The 26,584-nt window shown below is 37.2% G+C and overlaps 1 protein-coding gene across 2 annotated transcripts in view; it reads left to right on the top strand.

The window, feature by feature from the left end:
• PSME4 (proteasome activator subunit 4) overlaps positions 1-26,584 on the top strand; it is a 112,416-nt gene that overhangs the window by 23,858 nt on the left and 61,974 nt on the right. The window contains exons 4-11 of one of the 2 annotated variants that reach the window (XM_032352114.1): positions 13,569-13,634; positions 16,108-16,152; positions 18,103-18,252; positions 19,385-19,448; positions 19,957-20,031; positions 21,546-21,668; positions 23,910-24,002; positions 24,559-24,824. In XM_032352114.1, the coding sequence (XP_032208005.1) occupies positions 13,569-13,634; positions 16,108-16,152; positions 18,103-18,252; positions 19,385-19,448; positions 19,957-20,031; positions 21,546-21,668; positions 23,910-24,002; positions 24,559-24,824 (882 nt within the window). The remainder of the gene's footprint in view (positions 1-13,568; positions 13,635-16,107; positions 16,153-18,102; positions 18,253-19,384; positions 19,449-19,956; positions 20,032-21,545; positions 21,669-23,909; positions 24,003-24,558; positions 24,825-26,584) is intronic. The other variant, XM_032352115.1, reaches the window with a different exon arrangement.

Raw genomic sequence — 26,584 nt, 5'->3', positions numbered from 1 at the left:
TAGAATAAGGAAACCCATTTCAACCATAAAAAGAGCAAAATTCACCATGAAGCTAAAGGGTACATCTTCAAATATATTTTTACAAATATTTATTATGAAAACCCAAAATTTAGCATAAAGGTATTGTGGTAAAGCTTCCTTTTGAGTATTAATTCTACGGGAGGAAACATGGCATGGACTAGATTGATTGGGCCTTCTTAAAATATGAGGCCATTTAGGTTTTGACTGGAATAACTGTCTTATAGATTTCAGGGACCTTTTAATTGTGTTCAAAATAAGTTATCTTTTTTTTTTTTAAGATTTTATTTATATTTTTATTTATTTGACAGAGAGAGAAATCACAGGTAGTCAGAGAGGCAGGCAGGGGTTGGGGGAAGCAGGCTCCCCGCTGAGCAGAGAGCCCAATGCTGGGATCAATCCCAGGACCCTAAGATCATGATCTGAGTCAAAGGCAGTCACTTAACCTTAGACCTTTCTTATTTCTTTTTTTTTTTTAAGATTTTTATTTATTTATTTGACAGACAGAGATCACAAGTAGGCAGAGAGGCAGGCAGAGAGAGAGAGAGAGGAGGAAACAGGCTCCCTGCTGAGCAGAGAGCCCGATTTGGGGCTCAATCCCAGAGGCTTTAACCCGCTGAGCCACCCAGGCGTCCTGAGACCTTTCTTATTTCTTGAGAAAGGCTTGTATTGCTATATACTCCCCTTTTGACCGCCTTTGTTGCATCATAAAATTGAACAGTTGCGTTTTCCTTTTCATTTGTTCCCATGAATTTTTAATAATTCTTTAATTTCCTGGTTGACCCATTCATTCTTTAGTAGGATGCTCTTTAGCCTCCATGTATTTGAGTTCTTTTCAAATTTCCTCTTGTGATTGAGTTCAAGTTTCAGAGCATTATGGTCCGAAAATATACAGGGAATAATCCCAGTCACTTGGTACTGGTTGAGATCTGATTTGTGACCCATATGTGATATATTATGGAGAATGTTCCATGTGTACTTGAGAAGAATGTTTGTATTCTGTTGCTTTAGGTTGGAATATTCTGAATATACCTGTGAAGTCTACCTTGTCCAGTGTGTCATTCAGAGCCCTTGTTTCCTTGTTGATCTCCTGCTTAGATGATCTGTCCATTGCAGTGAATGGGGTGTTACGTTCCCTACTATTATTGTATTATTATTGATGTATTTCTTTATTTTTGTTATTAATTGGTTTATATAATTGACTGCTCCCATGTTAGGGGCATAAATATTTAAAATTGTTAGATCTTCTTATTGGATAGACTCTTTATGATGTAGTGCCCTTCCTCATCTCTTATTACAGTCTTTGGTTTAAAATTTAATTTGTCTGATATAAGAATTGCCACCCAAGGTGTCTTTTGATGTCCATAGTATGGTACATGATTTTCTACCCCTTCACTTTAAACCTGGAGGGGTTTGGGGGTCTAAAATGAGTCTCTTGCAGACAGCATATTTTTTAACTTTTTTTTTTTAAAGATCCCATTTATTTATCAGAGAGGGGGAGAGAGCGAGCACAGGCAGACAGAATGGCAGGCAGAGGCAGAGGGAGAAGCAGGCTCCCTGCTGAGCAAGGAGCCCGATGTGGGACTCGATCCCAGGACGCTGGGATCATGACCTGAGCCGAAGGTAGCTGCTTAACCAACTGAGCCACCCAGGCGTCCCTTTTTTAACATTTTTTAAAGGTATTTTTTATTTATTTGACAGATAGAGATCACAGGTAGGCAGAGAGGCAGGCAGAGAGAGAGAGGAGGAAGCAGGCTCCCCGCTGAGCAAAGAGCCCAATGAGAGGCTCGATCCCAGGACCCTGGGACCATGACCTACGCCATAGGCAGAGAGGCTTTAACCCACTGAGCCACCCAGGCGCCCCATTGCAGACAGCATACTGATGGTCCTGCTTTTTTATGTAGTCTGATTCCCTGTGTCCTTTGATTGTGCTGTTATAGACCATTTTTTAAATTAAATATTTTATTTACTTATTTGAGAGAGAGACATGCACACACACATAGTGCCAGAGATAATGAGAGAGAACATGAGCATGGAGGAGAGGGAAAAGCAGGCTCCCCATTGGGCAGGGAGCCTGACGTGGAGCTTGATCTCAGGACTCTGGGATCATGACCTGAGCTGAAGGCAGAGGCTTAACCAACTGAGCCACCTAGGTGCCACCATTTAGTCCATTTATATTGAGAGTAATTATTGAAAGATAGGAATTTAGTGCCATTCTTTTATCTGTATCTCACTGTTTCTGTATGTTGTCTCTGTTCCTTTCTAGTCTATTTACTTTTGTGCTGTCTCTACTTAGAGGATCCCTTTTAATATTTCCTGTAGGGCTAGCTTAGTAATCACAAATTATTTCAGTTCTTATTTGTCTTGGAAGTTTTTTTGTTTTGTTTTTGTTTTAGAGATGTTATTTATTTATCAGAGGGAGAGAGAGAGTGAGCATGAGCAGAGGGAGAAGTAGGCTCCTCGCCGAGCAGGGAGCCCGGTATGGGACTCAATCCCACGACCCCGGGATCATGACCTGAGCTGAAGGCAGATGCTCAACCCACTGAGCCACCCAGGTGTCCCTGACCTGGAAGTTTTTTATCTCTCCTGTTTTGAAAGACATCCTAGCTGGATAAAGTATTCTTAGTTTGAATGTATGATACATGTCTTTTCTGGCTTGCCAGGTCTCTGTGGACAGTTATGCTGGCAGTGTAATGTTTCTACCCTTATAGGTTATAGCCATTTTGTCCCTGGGCTGCTTTCAGGATGTTCTCTTTGTCTCTGAGATTTACGAGTTTCACTGTAATATCTTGATGTGTTGATCTATTTTATTGATTCTGAGGGGGTTTCTCTGTGCCTCCTGTATTTGTTTGCCTGTTTCCTTCCCCAGATTAGAGAAGGTCTTAGCTATAATTTTGCTCCAGTATGCCTTCTGTCTGCCCCCGCCCCCACCACCACCACCATCTTCTGGGATCCCAGTTATTCTAATATTGTTTGCTTAATGGCATCACTTCTCTCTCATTCTCTCCTCATAATCCAGTAGTTGTTTGTCTCTCTTTTTCTCAGCTTCTTTATTCTCCATCATTTGGTCTTCTATATCATTAATTCTTTCTTCGGCCTCATTTATCCTAGCAGGTAGAGCATCCATTTTTTTATTGCATCTCATTAGTAGCCTTTTTTATTTTGACTTGATTAGATTTTAGTTCTTTTATTTCTCCAGAAAGGGATTCTCTGGTGTCCTCCAGGCTTTTTTCAAGCCCAGCTAGTATCTTTATAATTGTTACTCTGAACTCTTGTTCTAACATCTTTCTTATGTTAATACTGATTAGGTCCCTGGCAGTGAGTACTGACCCTTCTTTTTGAGTTGAGTTTTTCCATCTTGTCATTCTGTCCGCAGAGGAATAGATGAGTGAGAGAACAAAATACTAAAATGGCAAAATGACCCCAGAGAAATACAAGCTAAAGAAATCAGAAGAGATGCGAAACTGAAAAAAATAAAATAAACAACCAAAAAAGAGAATATTATCAGACAGGTGAACAGAACAGAGCAATACACTGGATTCCATCTGTATTGTACAGGTCCCTTTGTTTGAAAACTAGATCCCAAAATTGTAAAGAAAGAAAACCTTATATTTATACAAATAAAAGATTAAATACTTTGAAGGGATTAGATTGTAACTGTAAAGATGAAAATTTAAAAACAACAAAACAGAAAAAAAACGTAAAAAAGAAAACGATTAGACAGGTGAAGAGAACAGAGTTGTACACTAGATTTTGGGTATACTTTAATCTGTTAGAATAAACTGCATCCCAAAATTGTAAAGAAAAAAACTTACATATATGCAAAAATAAAATTAAATATAGTGAAAGGACTGAATATAACTGTAAAAATGAAAATTAATAAAGATTTTAATAAGAGTTGATAAAAGAAGAAATTGAAAAGGGAAAGAGAAAAGAAAGTTTTAAATTGTGAAGGACTAAAGAATTGTGGGGGGGAAAAAACATGAATTCTATATGCTATATTCCCTTAGTGCTGGAGTTTTGCAGTTCTCATTGATTGGTAAACTTGGTCTTGGCTGGATGTTCTTGCTGACCTTCTGGGGAAGGGGCCTCTTGCCTTAATTCTCAGATGTCTTTGCCTGTCATGGAATTGCGCTGCGCTTGCCAGAGGGCCAGGCTAAATAATCTGCTCAGGTGTGCTCTATGTGTCTTTTGTTCCCTGAAGGCTTTCTACGCAGCTTCAGGGATGAGAATGAACATGACAACTTCCCGATCTCCAGCCCAGGGGCAGAGAGCTTGTGGCCCCACTTCTCATTGAGCCCTTAGAGAAAAGCAGTCAGTCACTCCTATCTCCCTGGTCTCAGTCCACATCCATCCTCCCCCAGACTGTGACCAAGCATTTTTATCTTAGGCACATGACTCTGTTTTGAGTTGCCAAATCCTGTAGACTCCTGTGGTGTGCTCCCATGCTGCTGCTCCCAGGGAAGGAAGGGGGATCTCCCCAGTTGTGCTGCTTGTTGGGCCCCTGCTCAGAGCGCTGTGGTCCCATTTTATGCAGTTCATGGTTTATGGCAACCCGAGCTGAGAGCCTCCTCTTGGGCTTACTCTCTGCAGCTGCCTTCCCAGCTCTGATACTTGGGACCTCTAACTCAGTAGTCACCCCCGATCTTTCTGTGACCCTGAGGGTCCTGAGACCACACTGTCCACCTGGGATTCCACCCCCACTTTACTTCCTGAGTGCTTTCAGACCGGGATGTCCCTCACCAGAGCAGACTTCTCAAAGTTCTGATTTTGTGCTCTGCTGCTCTGTCACTTTCCAGTAGCTGGCTGTTGGAGACTCCCTCCCCCTGCATTTTATCTTGCCATATATCACCTCAGATTCACTTTTCCACACCTCCCACCTTGCAGAAAGTGGTTGCTTTTCTATTTGTAGAGTTACAGCGATTCTTTTCTTAGATCTCCAGTTGAGTTCACAGGTTGTTTAGAATGATTTGCTAGCTATCTAGCTGAATTTCTGGGACCAGAGGAAACGAAGGTCTCCTCTGCCACTGCCATCTTGGACTCCGTAAATATAAATAATGTCTAACCATAAAATGTTGCCGTAATGGGACGGTAGTTTATTATAAAACAAATGTATTTCAAACATGCAGGCAGCATTACAGTAAAGATTCAAAATGGTTTTTAGATTTTGCTTCTACTTATGAGTAAGTTTAAATTTTAAAATGGTCAAAATACATTTTGTGTAAGAAATACAAGAAAATAAAAGCATTATGAGTAGATATTAAAATAAAAACTTAGTAGGACTTCTGGGTGGCTCAGTCAGTCAAGCATCTGCCTTCAGCTCAGGTCATAATCCTAGGGTCCTAGGATCAAGTCCAACAACAGGCTCGTTCAGTGGGGAGCCTGCTTCTTGCTCTGCCTGCTGGTCCCCCTGCTTATGTGCTCTCACTCTCTCTCTCTGACAAATAAATAAAATCTTTATTTTTTTTTAAGATTTTATTTGTTTATTTGACAGAGAGAGACACAGTGAGAGAGGGAACACAACAATGGGGAGAGGGAGAGGGAGAGGGAGAAGCAGGCTTCATGTCAAGCAGGGAGCCTGATGCGGGGCTTGATCCCAGGACCCTGGGATCATGACCTGAGCTGAGGACAGATGCTTAACCACTGAACCACCCAGCCACCCCTAAAATCTTTAAAAAAAACAAAACAAAAAAAAACCCCAGTGCTAGGATAAAGAACAATAGGTATGACTGACTTAAATATGATTAAAAAAAGAGGGAAGTAAGTTTAATTTGAGAGTACTAAGCTGGAGGAAAGGAAGTATTATATTTTTGCAGATAAACTGACTTTATCTATAATACAGTGTCTCAGTAATCCTTTATGAAATGATATGGAGGGGCGCCTGGGTGGCTCAGTGGGTTAAAGCCTCTGCCTTCAGCTTGGGTCATGATCCCAGGGTCCTGGGATCGAGCCCCGAATCGGGCTCTCTGTTCTGCAGGGAGCCTTCTTCTCCCTCTATCTCTCTGCCTGCCTCTCTGCCTACTTGCAATCTCTCTCTGTCAAATAAATAAATAAAATCTTAAAAAAAAAAAAATGGAATGCAGTAGTTACTTAGTATCACAGAACATTATTTTTGAACATTGTTACATGTGAAAGGAATAGAGGCAAAGGAAGAATTGGGGGGAAAAACATTGACATATCAAGTCAGAGAAAATTTGTGCAGTGGGCTTCTGGGGACAGAATCCATAAGATTGAAAACTAACAAGCAATAAATTAGTAATGTCAGTGTCTAATTTTTGCAACATAAATTGTTTTTTGTGTCATACCAGGAAGGATGACAGTAACATGAAGCATTCTAACAACAAAATTACTAATGAAATTCTGTGATAGTGCTTGTTTTATGTCTGCTTATTGCCAGTGTAATGACAGTTGGTTCTAGACTATTGAAATAGTCTTCAGTCTTGGGGCACTTGGGTGGCTCAGTTGGTTAAGTGTCTGCCTTTAGCTCAGGTCATGATCTCGGGTCATGAGATTGAGCCTCACATGGGTCTCCTGGCTCCCTGGCTCAACATCTGCTTGAGGTTCTCTCTCTCTTCCTCTCCTCCCCCCACCCCCTCAAACTACCTTGTATGTTTGGTCTTTCTCAAATAAATGAATAAATCCTTTTTTTTTTTAACTGCAAAAAATACTTAATGGTAAAGCACTTCACTTTTAGTGTCAAAATTCTTTCACCTGTATGTAGTTGTACAGTTACATTTGAACATCTTGTACAATTTTTTGTTATGTGTGGCTGTTCCATGAATTGTGGGATATCTAACATACTGCGATCACTAAAGTTTCATTGAATCCTCCCCAATAATTATGATCATTAAAAATGTCCTATACAGGGGAACCCGACTGGCTCAGTTGGTTGAGCGGCTGCCTTCAGTTCAGGTCATGATCCCAGGGTCCTGGAATCGAGTCCTGCACTGGGCTCCCTGCTCAGTGGGGAGCCTGCTTCTCCCTCTCCCTCTGTCTCCTAGCTTGTGCTGTCACTCTCTCTCCATCTCAAATAAATAAATGAAATCTTAAAAAAAAAAAAAAACCCATACATTTCCAAAATGTTCCTCCATATAGCTACAGCCACATAGATTTGCCACCACTTACCTTGTATCCCTGCAATCTAAAGTTGTCTGCCTCATTACTCAGTCCCTCATGTTTTCTTTCTATGCTCTTTTCTTTCCTTTTTCCCCTGTTTTAAATTCTATAAGACTGGGTGTTCTAGTTTCCAAATGAGTGTGTTTTTTTCCTGTACTAATACTATAAATCAAGGTGTCCACTTAATACCTCCTTCTCTTTCCTCATGGCTCTCAAGTATTTCTTTCTTTCTTTCTTCTTTTTTTTTTTTAAAGATTTTATTTATTTCTTTGACAGAGATCACAAGTAGTCAGAGAGGCAGGCGGGGTGGCGGGGGGGGAGTACCAGGCTCCCCGCTAAGGGGGAGAGCCTGAGGTGGGGCTTGATCCCAGGACCCCTGGGATCACAACCTGTGTCGAAGGCAGAGGCTTAACCCTGAGCCACCCAGGTGCCCCTCTCAAGTGTTTCTTAAAGCAGTCTGGTGTGAGAAGTTTCTTGGAAATTTCACGTTATTTTAAACATTGATATCTTTATTGGGCTTATTAAGTAATGTTTTCATAAGTAAAAATTTTTCTTCTCTATCTGTTGACTAAAATTGCTGCTCCAGGAAGATGAACCCTATTGGGTCAGTAGCTTGGAGTGCTTATACCCAGGGCTGTGTGCCTCTGCTCGAGTACTCGTTGTGAAGTGCAGCTCTGTTGATGCAGACTTTTTTTAAAAAACAATGTGGTGTTGTTCAGTTTAAACAGATCACAAAGAATCCTGAGGATCTAGAACCACTCTTGAAGGGGCTCTTGCTTGGTGAGAGACAGCCCTGTAGGACAAAGTTAGAAACTTATGTCTCTGTAAAAAAAATTAAAAATTATACTTAAAACATTTGTCATGATTGTAATTCGTTGTTCTTCTGTAATCTTTTTACTGTTATTAGATATTTAGCACCTTTTGAAAGGAGTACCTGTTATCTTATTTCCATTTAGGCCAGGCTATGTATAGTTATAAAAATTCACCTTTGAAGGTTTATCTGATTCTTTGGTTCTTGGAATTTTTTCATCACACTTGCCTTATTTTTAAAATCAGAGAAATATAGTAGTCTTATTAGTTTTTAATGCAGAAATGTTAGAGGGGGCTCCTGGGTGACTCATTTGGTTAAGTGTTTGCTTTTGGCTCAGGCCATGATCTCAGGGTCCTGGGATTGAGCCCCTTGTCAGGTGTCTGCGTAGTGGGTTTACCTCTCCCTCTCATTCTCCTCTGTGAGCGCGCACTCTCTCTCTTTCTCTCTCTCTCAAATAAATAAAATCTTTAAGAAGAAAGAGAGAGAGGGAGAAAGAAAGAAAAACTTTAGGGGGCGCCTGGGTGGCTCAGTGGGTTAAGCCGCTGCCTTCGGCTCAGGTCATGATCTCAGGGTCCTGGGATCGAGTCCCGCATCGGGCGCTCTGCTCAGCAGTGAGCCTGCTTCCCTTTCTCTCTCTGCCTGCCTCTCCATCTGCTTGTGATCTCTCTCTGCCAAATAAATAAATAAAATCTTAAAAAAAAAAAAAAGAAAGAAAGAAAAAAACTTTAGAGAAATCAGTTGGAGAGTCAGCCATACAGCAGTACTTTTCAGTTTTTGTTCCTCTGAGCTATTCTGTGTCCACTGAATTTCTAATAGGGAATCATTTTGAATATTTAAAAATTTACTCTTCTACTTAAGTTTCTTTTTAGTTAAAAAAAAAAGAGGGGGGGGGTGGATGCCTGGGTGGCTCAGTGGGTTAAGTCTCTGCCTTTGGCTCAGGTCATGATCCCAGGGTCCTGGGATCAAGTCCCACAGCAGGGGAACCTGCTTCTCCTTCTGCCTGCTGCTCCCCCTGTTTGTGCTCTCTGTTTCTCTCTGACAAATAAAATAATAAATAAAAATAAAAATTTTAAGCGTTTCTATTTAGTGTACAAGTACAGCAAGTGTTTATAATCAAGGGATAAAGTTACAACTTCACAAACATTTTATTTCAGAAAACCCCTGCAAATCCTTCAATATGGCATGCTTTTGGCATTGGTATTTTGCTTTGAGTATTTTCATCTTAGATGTATTCTGACTCATTTTGAAACAGTTTTGTCAGCTGACTGCATGTGTTCATACTATTTTTAGATTACTATTTTTATAATCAAAAGTGAAAGGTTGCTTCATTTGTTAACTGTCTTTCAAGTCTTAAACTCATGTGCCTTATGTGTTTGTGTTTATTTGAAACTACAGCTTAGGGTGCCTTGCATTTCAATATGATTTTAAAAGCTGTTTCTGTATCTTTGAGCAAGGATTATTTAACTTTCTTCTTTCCTTTCTCCTTTTTCCTTATCTTCCTCACTCCTTTACTTCTTCTGTCTTTCTGCTTTTATGTCTCAGGGGCAAGAGACATTTTTCACTCTTCTCTTTTCCTGGGTTCTACTAGAGAAACAAATTTAGGGTTTTGTTTTGTTTTGTTTTGTTTTGTTTTAATAATAAAAAAGACAATTGGAAAGCAGTTAGGTAGTTTGAACTTCATAACAACATAAGAATCACTTCTTGTTTATGTTATTTAAGAAGCATTTAAATGTTAGGGGTCTAGTTTTATTTCCTAAAATGATGTCCTAACTCACTTAAATTGGGGTGGCGTATTCCAAGTTACCAATGAAGACTGTTGCTAATAACAGGATGTGAAGGAATTATGCATAGATCAGCTTTTACAGATGGGCATGGACAATTAATATTTGGATTGGTGTGTGTATATATTTGTTGAATTTTGTCACTGTCAGTTTGCCTTTTGTGACTTGTTTGATGCTAACGGTTTACATTTTTTTTTAATAAACATGTATTTTTATCCCCAGGGGTACAGGTCTGTGAATCGCCAGGTTTACACACTTCACAGCACTCACCAAAGCACATACCCTCCCCAATGTCCATAACCCACCCCCCCTTCTCCCAACCCCCCTCCCCCCAGCAACCCTCAGTTTGTTTTGTAAGATTAAGAGTCACTTATGGTTTAACGGTTTACATATTTGCATCATGAGCAGTTTGGGCCTAGATAACTCAGTTTACTTTTTTAAAAAATTATTTTTTGAGATCTATTTTTCTCAATATATCGTTCTCTAAGGGGATCATAGAGTATTAAACATTTTCATTTATCATATTAATCTGCCTTTGGAGAAGCTTGATTATTTCCCTTTTCTGGTACTTGTTCTTAATGGTATTTGTTTCTCATTTGATCTGACAAAGGACTTTGATTTGGTGTTCTTATCCCTAAGATATAGCTAATCCTTTGTTCCCCCTTTAACACATGGAAGTGACATGTTCTTACTCTGCTGGGGGTTTTCTTGACGCATGTGGCTACATTTCTAAGCTTAAGTTACTATCATCAGCTCAAGAATGATCTCTAGCCACACAATTTAACATAATGAAATGATGAAAGTGATTTCTTTGAGGATCTGTTGAAATTTAAAATAGTTTATGGTTATTTTGTTAATAACCCATGGTTATTAATAAGGTAAATGGTGTGATTTTTTTTTTTTAACATATAATGATTTGTTTGCCCCAGGGGTACAGGTTTGTGAATCATCAGTCTTACACAGTTCACAGCATTCACCATAACATGTACCCTCCCCAGTGTCCATACCCCAGCCACCCTATCCCTCCCACCGCCCCAGCAACCTTCATTTTGTTTCCTGAGATTAAGAATTTTTTATGGTTTCTCTCCCTCCCTGGTCCTATCTTGTTTCACTTTTTCCCTCCCTTCCCCCACTACCCCCTGACCTGCCTCTCAAATTCCTCATATCAGAGAGATCATATGATAATTGTGTTTTCCTGACTTACTTCTCTTACCATAATACCCTCTGGTTCCATCCACATCATTGTGAATAGCAAGATTGCGGTTTTTTGGATGGCTGCATAGTATGCCATTGTGTATATATACCACGTCTTCTTTATCCATTCACTTGTTGATGGACATCTAGGTTCTTTCCATAGTTTGGCTGTTATGGACATTGTTGCTATAAACATTCAGGTGCACATGCCCCTGCGGATCACTGCATTTGTATCTTCAGGGTTAATACCCAGTAGTGCAATTGCTGGGTCATAGGGTAGCTCTATTTTCAGCTTTTTTGAGGAAACTTCATGCTTCACGCTGTTTTCCAGACTGGCTGCACCAGCTTTGATGGAGTGATTTTTAACATGTTATCTGAGGGACATTCTATTTGCTCTTTTGAAAATACCACTTTCACTTTTATTTGGAAATGTGAAAATAGGTAGTCAGTTTTTATTAATGACTTTGGTAGTGTTTCTCCCAAAAGTTGTATCTGTGTTATAATGATCTTTCTTTGGAAACTGCTCTGTTGTTTTTTTTTTTTTTAAGACTTTATTTATTTATTTGACAGAGATCACAAGTAGGCAGAGAGGGAGGCAGAGAGAGAGGAGGAAGTGGGCTCTCTGCTCAACAAGGGGCTCGATTCCAGGACCCTGGGATCACGACCCGAGCCGAAGGCAGAAGCTTTAACCCACTGAGCCACCCCAGTGCCCCTAGAAACTGCTCTTTTTAAAATTATTATTATTAAAGATGTTATTTATTTAACACAGAGAGATCACCAGCAGACAGGGCGGTGTGGGGCAGGGAAGCAGCCTCCTTGCTAAGCAGAGAGCCCGATGCGGGGCTCGATCCCAGCACCCTGAGATCATGACCTGAGGCTTAACCCACTGAGCCACCCAGGAGCCCCTTTTTATAGCATTTTCCAAAAATACTTAGCACTTTCAGCAATTATGTATGTTCTTTTTACGTGAGTGATCAGGATTATTACAACTTCTTAACACTAGCCATGGAGGCATACTTTTTCTGAAAGTAGTTATAATGAAAAATCAATGTTAATGCTACTTCAGTGATGCACGTATTATATTTTACTTAAACCTTTCTTCTGGAAGAATTATCTTGACCCTAGTTTCTTATAAAGTGGCTGTGAAAAATAAGTACTGGCTGATTTAACTATGCAGTATTAGGTTGTGAAAAATTAGATACAAGGTGCATCGTGTTGATGAACTGATGGTTGTGCTTGTTTAGATATAGAGAAAGCAGGTAAAACTGAGATTTGGGGATGAAATGAAGTACATTCTTTTTTTTTTTTTTTTTTTAAGATTTTATTTATTTATTTGACAGAGAACACAAGCAGGCAGAGAGGCAGGCAGAAAGAGAGAGAGAGAGAAGCAGGCTCTGCACTGAGCAGAGAGCCCGATGCGGGGCTCGATCCCAGGACCCCAGGACCATGACCTGGGCCGAAGGCAGAGGCTTTAACCCGCTGAGCCACCCAGGCGCCCCTGAAGTACATTCTTAAGAAAGAAAATATCATGTAGGTAATTACCATGAAGTTACAAGGAAGTTAAGGCAGAGGTTATATAGAGTATTTCAGTGTTGCACTTTCCCTTTTCATTTATAAAAAAAGCAAATATAATTCTGAAGCTAAAACTTAGTTCAAGAATTGTCAGGTGAAGCTGAAAGTACTTCTGGCAATGAGTGAGCAGTCCATACTACTTTCATCTCGAATATATCATTTGCTGTATATTTCTCTGGTTGCGACGTGAATACTGCCCTGATAAATAGGTAAGACCAAGGTGGTAGCAAGCATAAACCTCCAGGTAACTGGTGTAACTGGAGGCTAAGGTTTTTGGCTCTCCTCAAACTTCTCTGCTACATATTTGTATTTGGTATTTACTTATGTCATCATACAGCGTAAGGAGATTGTGGCCCAGAGAGGAAAAGTCCCACAAAGTCATTTGTTGAAACTGGGACAAGAGTTCAAGAACTGGTACAAGAACTTATTTTCTGCCCTAATAAATGGGGTGGAAATTGGGGGAAGAATTTCCTATGTTGATGTGATTTCCTAAATCAGAAATTAATAAGTGTTGAGAGACAGTAAAATAAATGTGAAAGCAAAATGAGCACAAAATATTAGTTCTTAAGGAGATTGAATTTGTTTTGGATAGTATGAAATAATAATTATAGTTAATAATTTTTATGCTTAATTCTGGGCCAGGTAACTGTTTTCCTTACATTATCTCATTTAATCTTTGTAACAGCCTTCTGAGAGGTAGGTATTATTACTATTACATAGATGGAAAAACTGAGGTTATAACGTTGAACTGAAAGTAAGTAGCAGAATTGGAAATCAAATTTATATCTGTCTGACTCTAAGCCCAAGTTGCGAACTATTGCATGATATACTTATGGCTTTCTTTTCAACTTAACATGCCTTTTTTAAGAGGAAGTAGGGTACGAGAAAACCCATCCAAAGCTTATTCCTTCTGTAGATCCTTTTGATTTTTTTAAGTGTTTTGAATTGTAATCACTTTAGTATTGTAAATTTCCAACAATTGGGAAAGTACATAGTGATTATTCACTCCCTCTAAAAATTATTGAAATATAGTCCAGTAGCATCTAGCCTTAACCTTTTATTTTATTTTTAAACAGAAACATTGTTCCCTTCATCTTGAGAGATTACAAGAATCACAAAAGGTCACTATACAGATATCACAGGTTAGAGAGATTGTACCCTTTTCTGGATAAAGAGCATAAATCCATTGGCACAGGCCTTCTATATAAGGAGGGGTTGAAATTGACTTTATTTAGATGAACTAAAGCACATTCCTACATGCCCTATTCCTCTAATGAGTGAAGTGACAGCTATGAAGTATTATAATTAACTTCCTATTCTTTCGAAGAGTGAAGGGAACTGGAGAAGACAGGTAGCTCTGCAGCCTTTTGACTGCTTCCTAGAATCATTTTTTACTTTATTTGAAAGTTTGTTGGTAGAATAGAAAAGTTACCAGTGAAAACAGCAGATTTTCTGTGTTGTACTCTCAAACGAGTTGCCACAGAAACAGTAAAATAAATGTAAAGTTCACATGGACACAAACTTTAGAAACTGGTAGAATTACAGATCTTCTGCTTATTTCCTTGGACACAAAGTTTGCAATTTTAGATTTATCTTTTAAATCTGCATTTAAGTTGATCTATTATTTAGTTTGGAACTAGATGGTTCTTTAAACCTTGGCTATAAGTTGTTTCTAAATGGGGTTCTTCAGACCAAACGAAAAGAAGATCCAAAGATCTGTGCTCTTTGTTGCTCTGATAGAAAATGTTTATTGTGTATTGTAAATTAATAAATATAAATATATGCATAGATATATATATGAACATAGAGCTTTTTTTTTTTTTAAGATTTTATTTATACAGACAGAGATCACAAGTAGGCAGAGAGGCAGGCAGAGAGAGAGAGGGAAGCAGGCTCCCTGATGAGGAGAGAGCCTGATGCAGGGCTCATGACCTGAGATCATGACCTGAGCCGAAGGCAGCGGCTTTAACCCACTGAGCCACCCAGGTGCCCCAACATAGAGCCTTTTAAAAGTACTTTGGAAATACCTGGAAGTAAAAATCATAGCTGTGGTCTTCAGGGAGTTTAAACGTAGCTGGAGAGAAGTTTACTCCTTTTTTAACCAAGTACTTAGATTTTCTCTAAACTAATTGTTTTTCAGTTTCTTAACTTTTTTATGAGAGAAGGTAGAATCACTCCCTCATAATCAGAGAAAATGTTCCATGTCTGTCTGGCCATATGGTCATCTTTTTTATTTTAGAATTATCTCATGTGTTGTAGTCTGGTTTCCTCCTCAGTTAATTTTTTTTCAGACTAGTTTTGAAATTAAAAAGGATTTCTCATAATGAAATCATAGTTTTCTCTCTTGGTTGTATAATCGATTACTTGTGCTATGTTTGGTTTGTGTTATTCCTTGAAATTTCTTTACAGATTAGTTCTTAAGTTTTCAGAGAAGTTGGATAGACTCTGGACTTAACAATTTCAAGAAGCTTAATGAGAAAGTATCAGGTGGAAGCACTGCCTGAAAGATACCCCTTCCCCTCATTTTTTTTCTTGAGATTTGGGGACTTATTTTATTTACTTGTATACATCATACTGTAAGTAGTCACACATTTATCTTAAAATCCCAGTCCAAAATTACCTTATGCCCATTGTTTTACTTGCATTTTATCTCTTGACTGTGATCTAATTAATTTAAATATTCCATTCTGGCCATGTATGTTTAAACCAGTACACAATGGCCTTTTCATTTACACAAACATTTATTTAAATCCATACACAAATACTTACATTGTTTTCTTTTTTAAAAATCCTTCTTCTTTTTTAAGATTTTATTTATTTATTTGACAGAGAGAAAGCGCACAAATAGGCAGAGGGGCAGGCAGAAGGAGAGGGAGAAGCAGGCTCTCCACTGAGCAGGGAGCCCCATGTGGGGCTGGATCCCAGGACCCTGGGATCATGACCTGAGCCGAAGGCAGTCGCTTAACTGACTGAGCCACCCAGGCGCCCCCTTATGTTGTTTTCTTAAATTCACTTGAACCACCTACAAAGTTGGAAAATAAGTTATAGCTTTTTAATGTTACTCAACTAACTTTCTAAGTAGCTAGTGAAAAAGATGGCTCTTGGTATTTTTGATAATTGTTGCTGGCAGGAAAGTAACCTTGTAGGGTTATAGAACTCTCACCATTGGTTACAGAAAAATAGTTTCTGGCAGTTGCTGATATAAGCACACCAGATTTTGTCTGCGGTTTGTGTTTTGATGTAAATACACTTTAATAAAAATAAAAATTAGTATTTGAAGTTTTAAGTCACTGAGCATACTTCTTGATGTGCTGTTAAGTGTGATCTTTGCTGCCTACTTTGTAAAGATTGAAAATGATTTGTTGTTTTCCCAGTTTTCTTTCCTTTGGTTTAGAACAGAGAATGAGCAAACCAAGGGCAAAGGAAAGGATAGATTACAGAGTTTAGGTAGTTAATCTTTAAAAGTTCTGTCTGTATGAAAGAGAAGGATTAGTTATTGCATGTACACAGATAATTTTTAAATGTGTGAGTATTTCTTAGGGATATTTATTAATTGGATTAGGTGCATTTTCAAAATAAACCAACCTAATTTATCAAATGGCTTTTTCCCCCTAGTTCTGTAGAAAATGTTCTCAAAACACTCGTGAAAAGCTGCCGACCGTAAGTAGCTTCTCAATTTATAAAACCTCTTTATTTTCTCTGGGCTTTTCCCCATCCCTAGTATCCTTTGAAGAGGAAATTAAAGGTATAAATCGTTTCTAACATTGTGATGTTAGTCACTGGGCACAATATATCATACTCTTGAACTGAATTATTCAGATTTCATTTATAAATTAAAAAATTTTTAAGTGGTATGGGTGTCAATTACCTATTATGAAGTTAGAATGCCATAATTTATATATAATTGTCTTTATTTGAAAGATTTTCCTGGAATATCATTAGATCAAAAATATTTTCCAAAATGAGCATTACAGATACTGTAGTAAAATGTGAATAATAACAAGAAGGTGTGCAGACTTTTTAAAAAATATCTTCTCTTTCAGTAGAATATACAGAAATAGCCCATATTCTGATGTTTAAAGATAATATGTGTTGAATTTAGTTTTAATCACTTGAAGTCCAATTCTATGGACTTGAGGCACCTGGCTAGCTAAGTTAGTAGTGCATGGATTCTTGATCTTGAAATAAGGAGTTTGAGCCCCATGTTGAGCATAGAGCTTAATGAAATAAATAAAAAACCAGTTCTGTGGGCTTGAACTATTATTAGGCTGTTCTAAAACTGCTTATTCAGCTGTGTATGGATGCAGTGAATTCCTTTCTATTTTATCATATTCTTATAATATGAGTTAAAGTTATAGATGGTTTTATAAATCAAGTATTTGTTGCTGACCTACTATATTCTCATTCTTGGGCAAATGTATTTTTAGGATATAGTTTCCCTTTTAAGATTGAGGCTTAAGACTTAACCTGAGTCATAAGCCACCAATGAGCTATCATTTCATGCTAGGCAGTGACCTCTTGGCATGTGTTTCCTTACTGAAAACTGAAACTTCATCGTCACTGGGGTACTTAGTAGTTTTTAGGTTCTTGGGTAATTCATAGAACACGCAAGGCTAACAGTTGACTCTGAAAAATTAGGAAGGAGAATTGATGTATGAGATATTTGAAATCTGTGTTTTGGTTTTGTGTTTTTTTTTTTTTTATTCCAACTGGTGACATAATGACCTGGTACATTGATGCTTGATGAATCCAAAGTAGTATTACTAGAAATGTAGTTTTATTTTTCACATTAATAAATGAAGTGCGATTCTAATTAATACAGATGGACAGAGATATAATTGTGTTAATAATGTGACATGTAGCCCAAACCTACAAGTGTATTTGAAAGGGTTCCCTCACTTTTTGCGCCATGCCCAAATCCAAATTTGTCATATGCTTTTTTTGTTATTTTAAACCTCCTTAATGGGTATTTGGTAATTATACATGGGTCCTCGTTTTCCATTTACTTCTGTTTTGTGTGTGGATGTACACTTCAGATTTCCATTCTGTGAATATTCTCTACCCTAGGGGCTTTCCTGCCCATTTCATAGACTTGCAGAATGTTTGCACCTATAGGACCAGACAATCTAGTGTAGTCAGCTCTTATATACAAGAGAGCTCTATGGTACAGTGAGAGTAAATGGTTGATCCAAACAAGCCTGGGCTAAGGTTCTCTTTCTCATTTCACCGATTATCCCTTTCTTATATAGACTGGATTCTCTGTGACTAGATTTTTTTTCATATTGCTATTATATAGCACACAGGAGAGAAAAAAAACAACCACATGTATAAATTTGTAGGTGATTTAAGTGACTTTGTATTTTATGAGTTATATCAGCTTTATAGCATTTTTCAAAGTTCTGTAGACAAGAAGAAAATTTATATTTTAGTGTGACAGGTATTTATTTTTGAGTTGCACAAGTTTGTTTAAATTTACTTGACATTTGTAGTATATATTATACCTTATGAAATCCATTCCCTGTCTCCCCCTTTTTTGGTCATATGTTGGTCATATGTTGATGTTGTAGACCTTTTAGCCAATGATCAGATAAATACTTTCTTTTTTATTAGATACTTTCCAGCAGATGCCACAGCTGAGATGCTAGAAGAATGGCGGCCTTTGATGTGCCCTTTTGATGTAACAATGCAAAAGGCCATAACTTATTTTGAAATATTTCTTCCTACCTCCCTTCCTCCAGAACTTCATCATAAAGGTTTTAAGTAAGTATATCTATCTATCTCTCTATCTGTCTTGACAAATTATAGAATAGAACAAGAAGTGGAGATATGTAAGCTAACTTGTAAAGCAATAATAAGTAAACAAAAATTGACTAACTCAACCATTGTGTTGATTACACTTGAAGTGTTTGGAGTCTGAAAGTTAAACATAAGATTGTAAATGAGGAGCAAATAATGCTTGTATGTCAAGCCAAATATGAGGGCTTAGTGGGGCACCTGGCTGGCTCAGTTGGTGGAACATGTGATTCTTCATCTTGGGTTTGTGAGTTTGAGCCCCTTGTTGGGTATAGAGATGACTTAAAAGAAAAAGTAAAGCTAAAGGCTTTAACTTAAGAAATCAAGAGAGAAAGAATAAAAATACAAAAAGATGTAGAATATATCAGTAAATAGGCAATGGTAAGAAATGTTAAATTGTGTGGCGTTTAGGGAAAGGAAAAGTGTTTTCCGAAAACTTGGTTTTATTCATCACTTGTTTTTCTTAAGTCTTTTTTATAATTCTTTTTCTCCACTCATTCTAGTCTTTGCACTGTTTTTAAGAACTGTTTTCTCTAGATGACTCTTAAGTATATAGCAAATCCTAGAATGAAAATATTTAGGGGATCCTGGGTAGCTCAGTCAGTTAAACGTCTTGACTCTTGAATTGTGCTCAGGGTTGTGATCTCAGGGTGTGAGATTGAGCCCTGTGCTGGGCTCCACCCTGGGTGTGGAGCCTGCTTAAGATGCTTTCTCCCTCTGACCCTCCTCCCCTGTGCTCTCTCTCAAAGAAAGAAAGGAAAAAATAAAGTAGGACTTCTTAAAAACACAAAAAGTGCCAGGACCATGAATGACCCAAGGAGAAACTAAGAGTTGGGCAGTAACTTGCTGAGCCACCCAAGTGCCCCTAACAATGAAGTGTAGAGGTTTGATGACATGACTCTAGCATAAATACATTGCAAGGGAAATATTCAGACAGAAGTAGTCATTTGTTCCATTAAGTTTGTAACATTCAGTATTATTTTTTCTAGGTTGTGTAGTTATCAGTAAGAATAATAGATTAAAAAATGCAAAGGATACCTGGCTTTGAACCACTTTCTATAAATCATTTGTTATTCATAACAACATTTTTCTTCTTCAGACTTTGGTTTGATGAATTAATTGGCCTTTGGGTTTCAGTGCAAAATCTCCCACAGTGGGAGGGGGTGAGTATCCTATTTTTTCCTTCTTTGCTATCAGATCATTTGATAAGTAACCTCAGTTCCTTAGAATTGGCTTTTAGCAATGTTGTAATTGTTTTTTTAGATTCGATTTGCTGTTTCTAACAGAAATAGACACTTCTTTTGGTTTTATTGATACCTAGAAGCATGTGCATGTATTATGAAATGTAAGACTATTGTTTCCTGTTATCACTAGCATGTTGTTAGACACATAGTGGATGTTTCCTAAATGCTTATTAGATTAATATTTCTTCTGTCTGCATTGTGGATGATGCTTTGTCATTTCCCTTTCAATAAGCATTTCGGCTGCATTTGATTTTAAATGGGTGACAAGAAATGAGAATTCAGAGATTTTTAAAAAATGAGTCATAAACCGTATATTAAGTTGTGCTAATGATGGCAGCTGAGAACCAGAAATGGATAAGGGGATGTGACTGTGACACATAATAACAAGTGTATTTACTTAACTCTTTCTTTATTTGTTTACTTTCAGCAACTAGTAAATCTCTTTGCTCGATTGGCTACAGATAATATAGGGTACATAGATTGGGATCCATATGTACCAAAGGTAATTAAGAACTTTTGAGTATACAACATACAGTAACACTGATAGCACTTATTGTGTCTTTAAGTAGTGTGTTTTGTATGCTAATCCCTAAAGTATTTCTTGACCACTAGTAAAAACATAACAGTTTACCAGGGTAGATCATTTATTTTCAAAAACTAATTGCATCATACAAAGGTAATCACAGGAGTGATATTTTTCTTGCCTATATAGGACATGAAATAGAAGTTTCAGAGTGAGTAATTTAGAAAGTACTACGTATATTATTCAGGGTATCTTATATTCATACCTTTCAACAGAGTTTGGGTATTGTATTTGATTGCTATTCTAGAGTGTTCTCTACTTTTTAGATCACATTTTACTAGAGTAAACAAAGCTAGAGTGTCTCTAGGTGCAGTGTTCTTAACATTGCAGCTTCCGGATTGTTTCTCCTGCAGTAGGTTCAGGAGGGCTGGCATGGGGCATCCAGGTGATTCTGATGCACATGCTGACAGTAGAGCAGGGCTGGAGAGCAACAGCAGACAAATACTCTGCTTACCTTTGCTGCGCTGTCCAGTAGAAACTAAGGAGGAAAAGTTATTTTCTTCCACTGTTGGGCTCCCTGTTACTAACGACAGATTTTAAATATAAATTCAATTATATTAAAATGCAATTGTTAGGGGTGCCTGGGTGGCTCAGTCAGTTAAGCATCTGCCTTTGGCTCAGATCTTGGTCCCCAGGATCCTGGGATGGAGCCCTGTGGTGGGCTGTCTGCTCATGGGGGAGCCTACTTCCTCCTCCATGCTCCATCTGCTTGTGCACTCTCTCTCTCTCCCCCTCCCTAAGAAATAAGTAAAATATTTTTAAAAAACAAATAAATAAAAATAAAATACAGTTATTAAATGAGAGATGAAAATGCAAATTCCTGGGGAAATAACAGTGATAGAATTTTGAAAAGGAAAGTAATCCATTAGAAGATAGGTATTTGCATTTTGTATTTTCTTGGCATGGAATGAGAGTGTAGGAAAAATAGTTTTATATGCATTTAGAGAAACAAGAGTCAAAATATTTCATGTTGAACTGTACTTACCTACTTTTTACCTTTTTATGTGTAAACTATATCTCTTTTGCTTGCTTATGGGTACATGGATACAGCTGCTTCTTACCCACCCCTTTTTGACCTCAGTATCATTTGAAAGAAAGTAAATAGGGACGCCTGGCTGGCTCATTCATTAGAACATGCAGCTCTTGATACCTGGGTTTTGAGTTCAAGCCCCAAGTTGGGTGTAGATATTACTTAAATAAATAAACTTTTAAAAAATGAATAAAATTTAAAAAAATTTTTTTTAAAGTAGATATTTCTATGTAATTTTTATGGAATAAAGCTATCAAATGCTTAATTTTATTGGTAATTTTGCTTAAAACCTGATCCAGTGAGAATATATCCAATAGCAAAAATATATATAACACTTCAGTTATTTAAAGAGTTACTTGATACTTATATATATTTATCCTTAGTTCTTTTTTTCTTTTTAAAGATATTTACGAGAATTCTGAGAAGCTTGAACCTCCCAGTGGGAAGCAGTCAAGTGTTAGTCCCAAGATTTTTAACAAATGCTTATGATATAGGACACGCTGTGATATGGATCACCGCTATGATGGTTTGTAACACATTAGTTCATCTAAATTCTTTGTTAACTATATGGAAATTCTGTATAATCACATAAGGCTATATTAGTATCTTAGTTGGTCATTTGAGTCTTGGGTATTTTCTGATGTAGTAAGCTAATGTTTATCAGACCCAGCATATAGAAAAACACACTATTTCTCTAGCCAGTGATTCTTAACAATGGAGTCAAAGTTTAGAGTTTTGAGAGATTCAGAGTGGATAGCAGTCTTAAAGGTCAAGAACCAGACTCACAAAAGGTCAAATTGATAATGAAAATCGTGGAATTAGAATTTTGCATATGCTCAGTACGAATGCATTCAGTGTCGAAGATGACACTGAACACAAAGCTTATTAAACAAACAAAGTAATCTTGGTGATGGGAGAAGTATGGATGATTATTGACATCCTTGAAGGGAAGTAAAAATACATCTGCATGCTTGGGTTTCAGTGTCAACTTGCAGATAGGAATATTAGAACAATTTTATACTATGATTTTCTGGATTGCCATTTATTTTGCTTCTACTGCTGTCCCTTTTTAAAATTATTATTCTGTGTTTGATATTTTCTCCCAGGTTATATTGTTTGGTTGGTTTTTTTCTGTGGAAAAGGCAGGATGGTTATGAGAAGTTTAGTTCTTAAATATTATTTTTAGATTAAAAAAATAAGAAATTCATTCTCCATTCTCCCTCTGTTTTTGCCCTTTCATTATTAAACAGGGAAAATCACATTTTCTTTCTTATACCCCATAAGAGCAAAAACATTTGGATATTTACTGTCTTACATAAGCAATGAATTGGAATTCATTTTTTAGAAGCCACAGAATTATATCATGATTAATATCAGCTTATTTTAGTTAATATTGCTGTTCTTTCTCACACAGTTTTTCCCACTGACAGTTTCATTTTGTGTTAAATATGAATATTGAATATAATAAATTTTAATTATTTATAAATTTATAAATATACATTAAAATGCTAATTACTATGTTAAAATATTGGCATTTTTGTTGGGGTTTTTTTTGCTATGGAATTATGATCTCTTTATTAGTCGACCTATTCTCAATTGGGAATAGGTACATGGATTTCATTTGAGCAGGAAGACATGTTCTTAATGTAACTCAACAGTCTACCTTAGGTCTTTGCTCTTTCTTGAAAGAACATCCTGAAGAGCACCTGGGTGGCTCAGTTGTTAAAGCATTTGCCTGTGGCTCAGGTCATGATCCCAGACACCTGGGATCAAGCCATGCATTGGGCTCCCTTGTCAGTGGAGAGCCTGCTTCTCCCATCCCTCTGCTGCTCCCCCTGCTTGTTCTCTCTCTCTCTGTCAAATAAATAAAATCCTTAAAGGGGCGCCTGGGTGGCTCAGTGGGTTAAGCCGCTGCCTTCGGCTCAGGTCATGATCTCAGAGTCCTGGGATCGAGTCCCGCATCGGGCTCTCTGCTCAGCAGAGAGCCTGCTTCCCTCTCTCTCTCTCTCTGGCTGCCTCTCCGTCTACTTGTGATTTCTCTCTGTCAAATTAATAAATAAAATCTTTAAAAAAAAATAAAAATAAAAATAAAAACAAAATCCTTAAGAAAAAAAGAAAGATCATGAGAAATGGAAGATTTTAATACTAAATTGTAGTTCTTTAGGGCTATCAAACTTGATGAATGATAAATTTTTTTCTTCATTTTTTTTTTTTTCCACCAGGTTGTATTCTTTGGTGTATTTGTTTTGGTAATAGATTAAGAAAAATTTTTCTTTTGAGTCAAAATGTGGTCAAATATAACAGGTTTAATAATTTGAAACATTTAGGAGTAAAAATAAAATATTTGAATGTATTTATGTAAATCTCACTTCTTCATTTCCTGCATTAAGAAAGTCACTTCTTAAATCCTTTAAGGAATGCTTTTTATGCCTGATTTACCACTCTTGGTTATTTTAAAACAGTCTTAGTGACAAAAGTTATTTCACTGCAGAAGACTAAAATATGTTGATACTCTAAATTGAAAGATCTCTTCACTTATCTAATTTGGTGTCAGTTGTCCTTATTTTTAGTAGAGTGTTTTAAATGAAAGATTGTAAGAAGTTCACTGGGGAATTGTTTTTGACTCTTACATTGGGGTAGAATTGGTTTTTGTCAGCAGAATGGATGTGTACCACGTTAGAGAGGTATATGTAGGCTTGGGCCTATTGATTCCTTCAGTTTTCCAGTGTACCGTGGATACTAATATTTTGTACTTTTGTTTGAATAGGGTGGACCAAGTAAACTAGTGCAAAAACACTTGTCTGGTTTGTTTAATAGCATCACATCTTTTTACCATCCCTCAAATAATGGGCGCTGGCTGGTGAGTATGTTCATTTTTCATTGTAGAGTTTGGAAATTTTTAAAGATATGGTCACACATTTCTTTGAAAAAAAAAATGGTTACACATTACCTATTGTATAAAACCTATAATACATTTTCTGTTCTTCATATAAATTTGGCTATGTATAGGTCATTACATTCAAATTAAGTTACCATGTTCATCGAACATAAAAATAAATGAAGATAATACTAGTCCAATAACTGGTGACAAAATGTCACATTCTGGCAAAAGAAAGGAATATCAGTTGTGGTTCTGTGTTTTTGGTTTTTTTCCACATTGCCTGGTTAAAATGGTTTTTCATGTAATGGAAAATTCATTTGGTGTTGGAAATTAAATTGATGTTTGAAATGCATTTTTATTATCAGTAATTTAATTGATAATAGCATTTTATTCTAGCTAATTATGCCATTTACGTCTTTGTAGTAGATTGTAAGAGTGTTATTTTAAGAATCTTTATTTGGAGACTAGAAAGGAGCCATAAATATCTGTGTGGGAAAGAGAACCTACCTTGGACTTTCTGCTTCTGTGTCCCCAGAACAAGTTAATGAAACTACTTCAGCGGTTGCCAAACAGTGTTGTTAGAAGATTGCATCGTGAAAGATACAAGAAGCCTTCTTGGTTAACTCCTGTGCCTGATAGCCATAAGCTTACTGATCAAGATGTTACAGACTTTGTACGATGCATTATTCAACCTGTCCTCTTGGCTATGTTTAGCAAAACTGGTAGTTTAGAAGCAGCCCAGGCTCTGCAGAATCTTGCACTCATGAGACCGGAGTTAGTAATACCCCCTGTACTTGAAAGGTAAGTGGAGTTTTACATCTTTGGTTGAAGCCTTAGCTGTGGCTGCAGCTGTTCTGGTTATCCCTTCCTTCTACTCTTCTGCATGTTTTCTTTTGTGGCTTCTGTTTTGCTTTCTCGGTGCTTATTCTGGTTCCTTATAGGAGAAGCAAAGCATTTTAACGTACTGATTGGTAACTTGATAAAGGTTTACTGGAGATAAAAGAAAATTGACACAAAATGGATAAAATATTTTTGGATTATTGGCACATTTTTACTCAAAACTTATAGGGCGCCTGGCAGGCTTACTCATTGGAGCATGTAACTTTTAATCTTGGGGTTGTGAGTGTGAGCCCCATGGGTGTAGAGATTGCTAAAAAATAAGATCTTAAAAAATTAATTAATAAGCTAATTAATTAAGCTCTGGATGCTTTTACATCAAAGTGTATCACTAAATATTGGTAAGTGATTTTGGATGTCTTTTATTTCTTAGAAGCAGTGATAGAGAAGAAAATTTGACTATTTTTATTATTTTAATATATGCATAATCTCATGTGTGTTATTTCCAGTGTGAATTTTATTGCATTCATGTTGTTTCATATGTTGAACTGGTAACAAAAATAATTTTCCCTTTGCTGAGTTACTGTCACAATATAGGCCTTCTGTGCTTATATAATATTACTTAAGCTTTCTGTTAATTCCTTTGCTGCCTGAATTTGAGCTTTATGATTTCTCTCTTAATGTCTTACTCAAAAATAGAAGAAGAATGTTTTTAGGGCCCGGAAGGGTCTAGCAGTTTGAGTTCCATAAAACAGATTTGTCGAAGATCCTTAATGACAGAATGCAAGTGACAGCCTATTTTCTGGCTTAAAATTAAAATGGGATAATTGGGCACATTTGCTAGGAGTTAGATATCCTGCCAAAGGTCTTGACCAAAATAGGGCTCCATTATTTATAAATTTGAGTTGCTCATCTTATCTTGCCCTGCCCTCTTTTCCATAAATACTCAAGTTAAGCTGTACCTCATTTTCCAAACCTCTCCCTTTTTGTGTGTACTTTGTGGGCACAGAAACTCTTCCAGCACAGATAATTAGGAAATGAAATGGGGAAGTGAGGCAGTGTCTATGGTCTGAACCCCCAGTATTCTTTGCTCTTCGGTCATCATGTGGTAGCAGAAGCTAACAGTTCAGTGGCAGCTCCCTTGATGTTGCTCGTTGAGGAGAGACTTGCCTCTAAGGAGGGACTTCATTTTCTTGCGTAGTTAAAATTTTGAAGATTGGAGTTTTCGTAATTCTTGGCTTTCCCTTTGTTTTGCCTTATTTTAATGTTTTCCAGCTGATAAATTATCAATAGGGAGATATTTTTTTAGTAGAAGAAACAAAGCTTACAAATACAAGTAAATGATGAATCATGAACTCTACCTCTGACACTAATAATACACTGTATGTTAATTAATTGAATTTAAATGAAGTTAAATTTAAAAGAATAAATACAAGTAAAATTATCCATCATGTTTTTCTTTAGTTTTCTATTTTGGGACAAATTTAATAGCATATTAAATGATACAGGCTTGGCCAAGAGAAGTATTTTGAAGGTTTTTTTTCTTTTTATGAAAGCAAAAGTCCTTTAGGGGCAACAAGGTGGCTCCATCGGTTAAGAGTCTGACTCAGGTCACAATCTCAGGGTCATAAGATGGAGCCCTGCCTTAGGCTTCCTGCTTGGTGGGGGGAGCCTGCTTAAGATTTTCTCTGTCTCTCCTCTCTCTCTCTCTTTCTCTTTCTGTC

This window comes from Mustela erminea, chromosome 7 (genome assembly GCF_009829155.1).
Source record: "Mustela erminea isolate mMusErm1 chromosome 7, mMusErm1.Pri, whole genome shotgun sequence".
Lineage (NCBI taxonomy): Eukaryota > Metazoa > Chordata > Mammalia > Carnivora > Mustelidae > Mustela > Mustela erminea.
The sequence above is the reverse complement of the archived record's forward strand: the minus strand, read 5'-3'. Positions and strand labels throughout refer to the sequence as shown.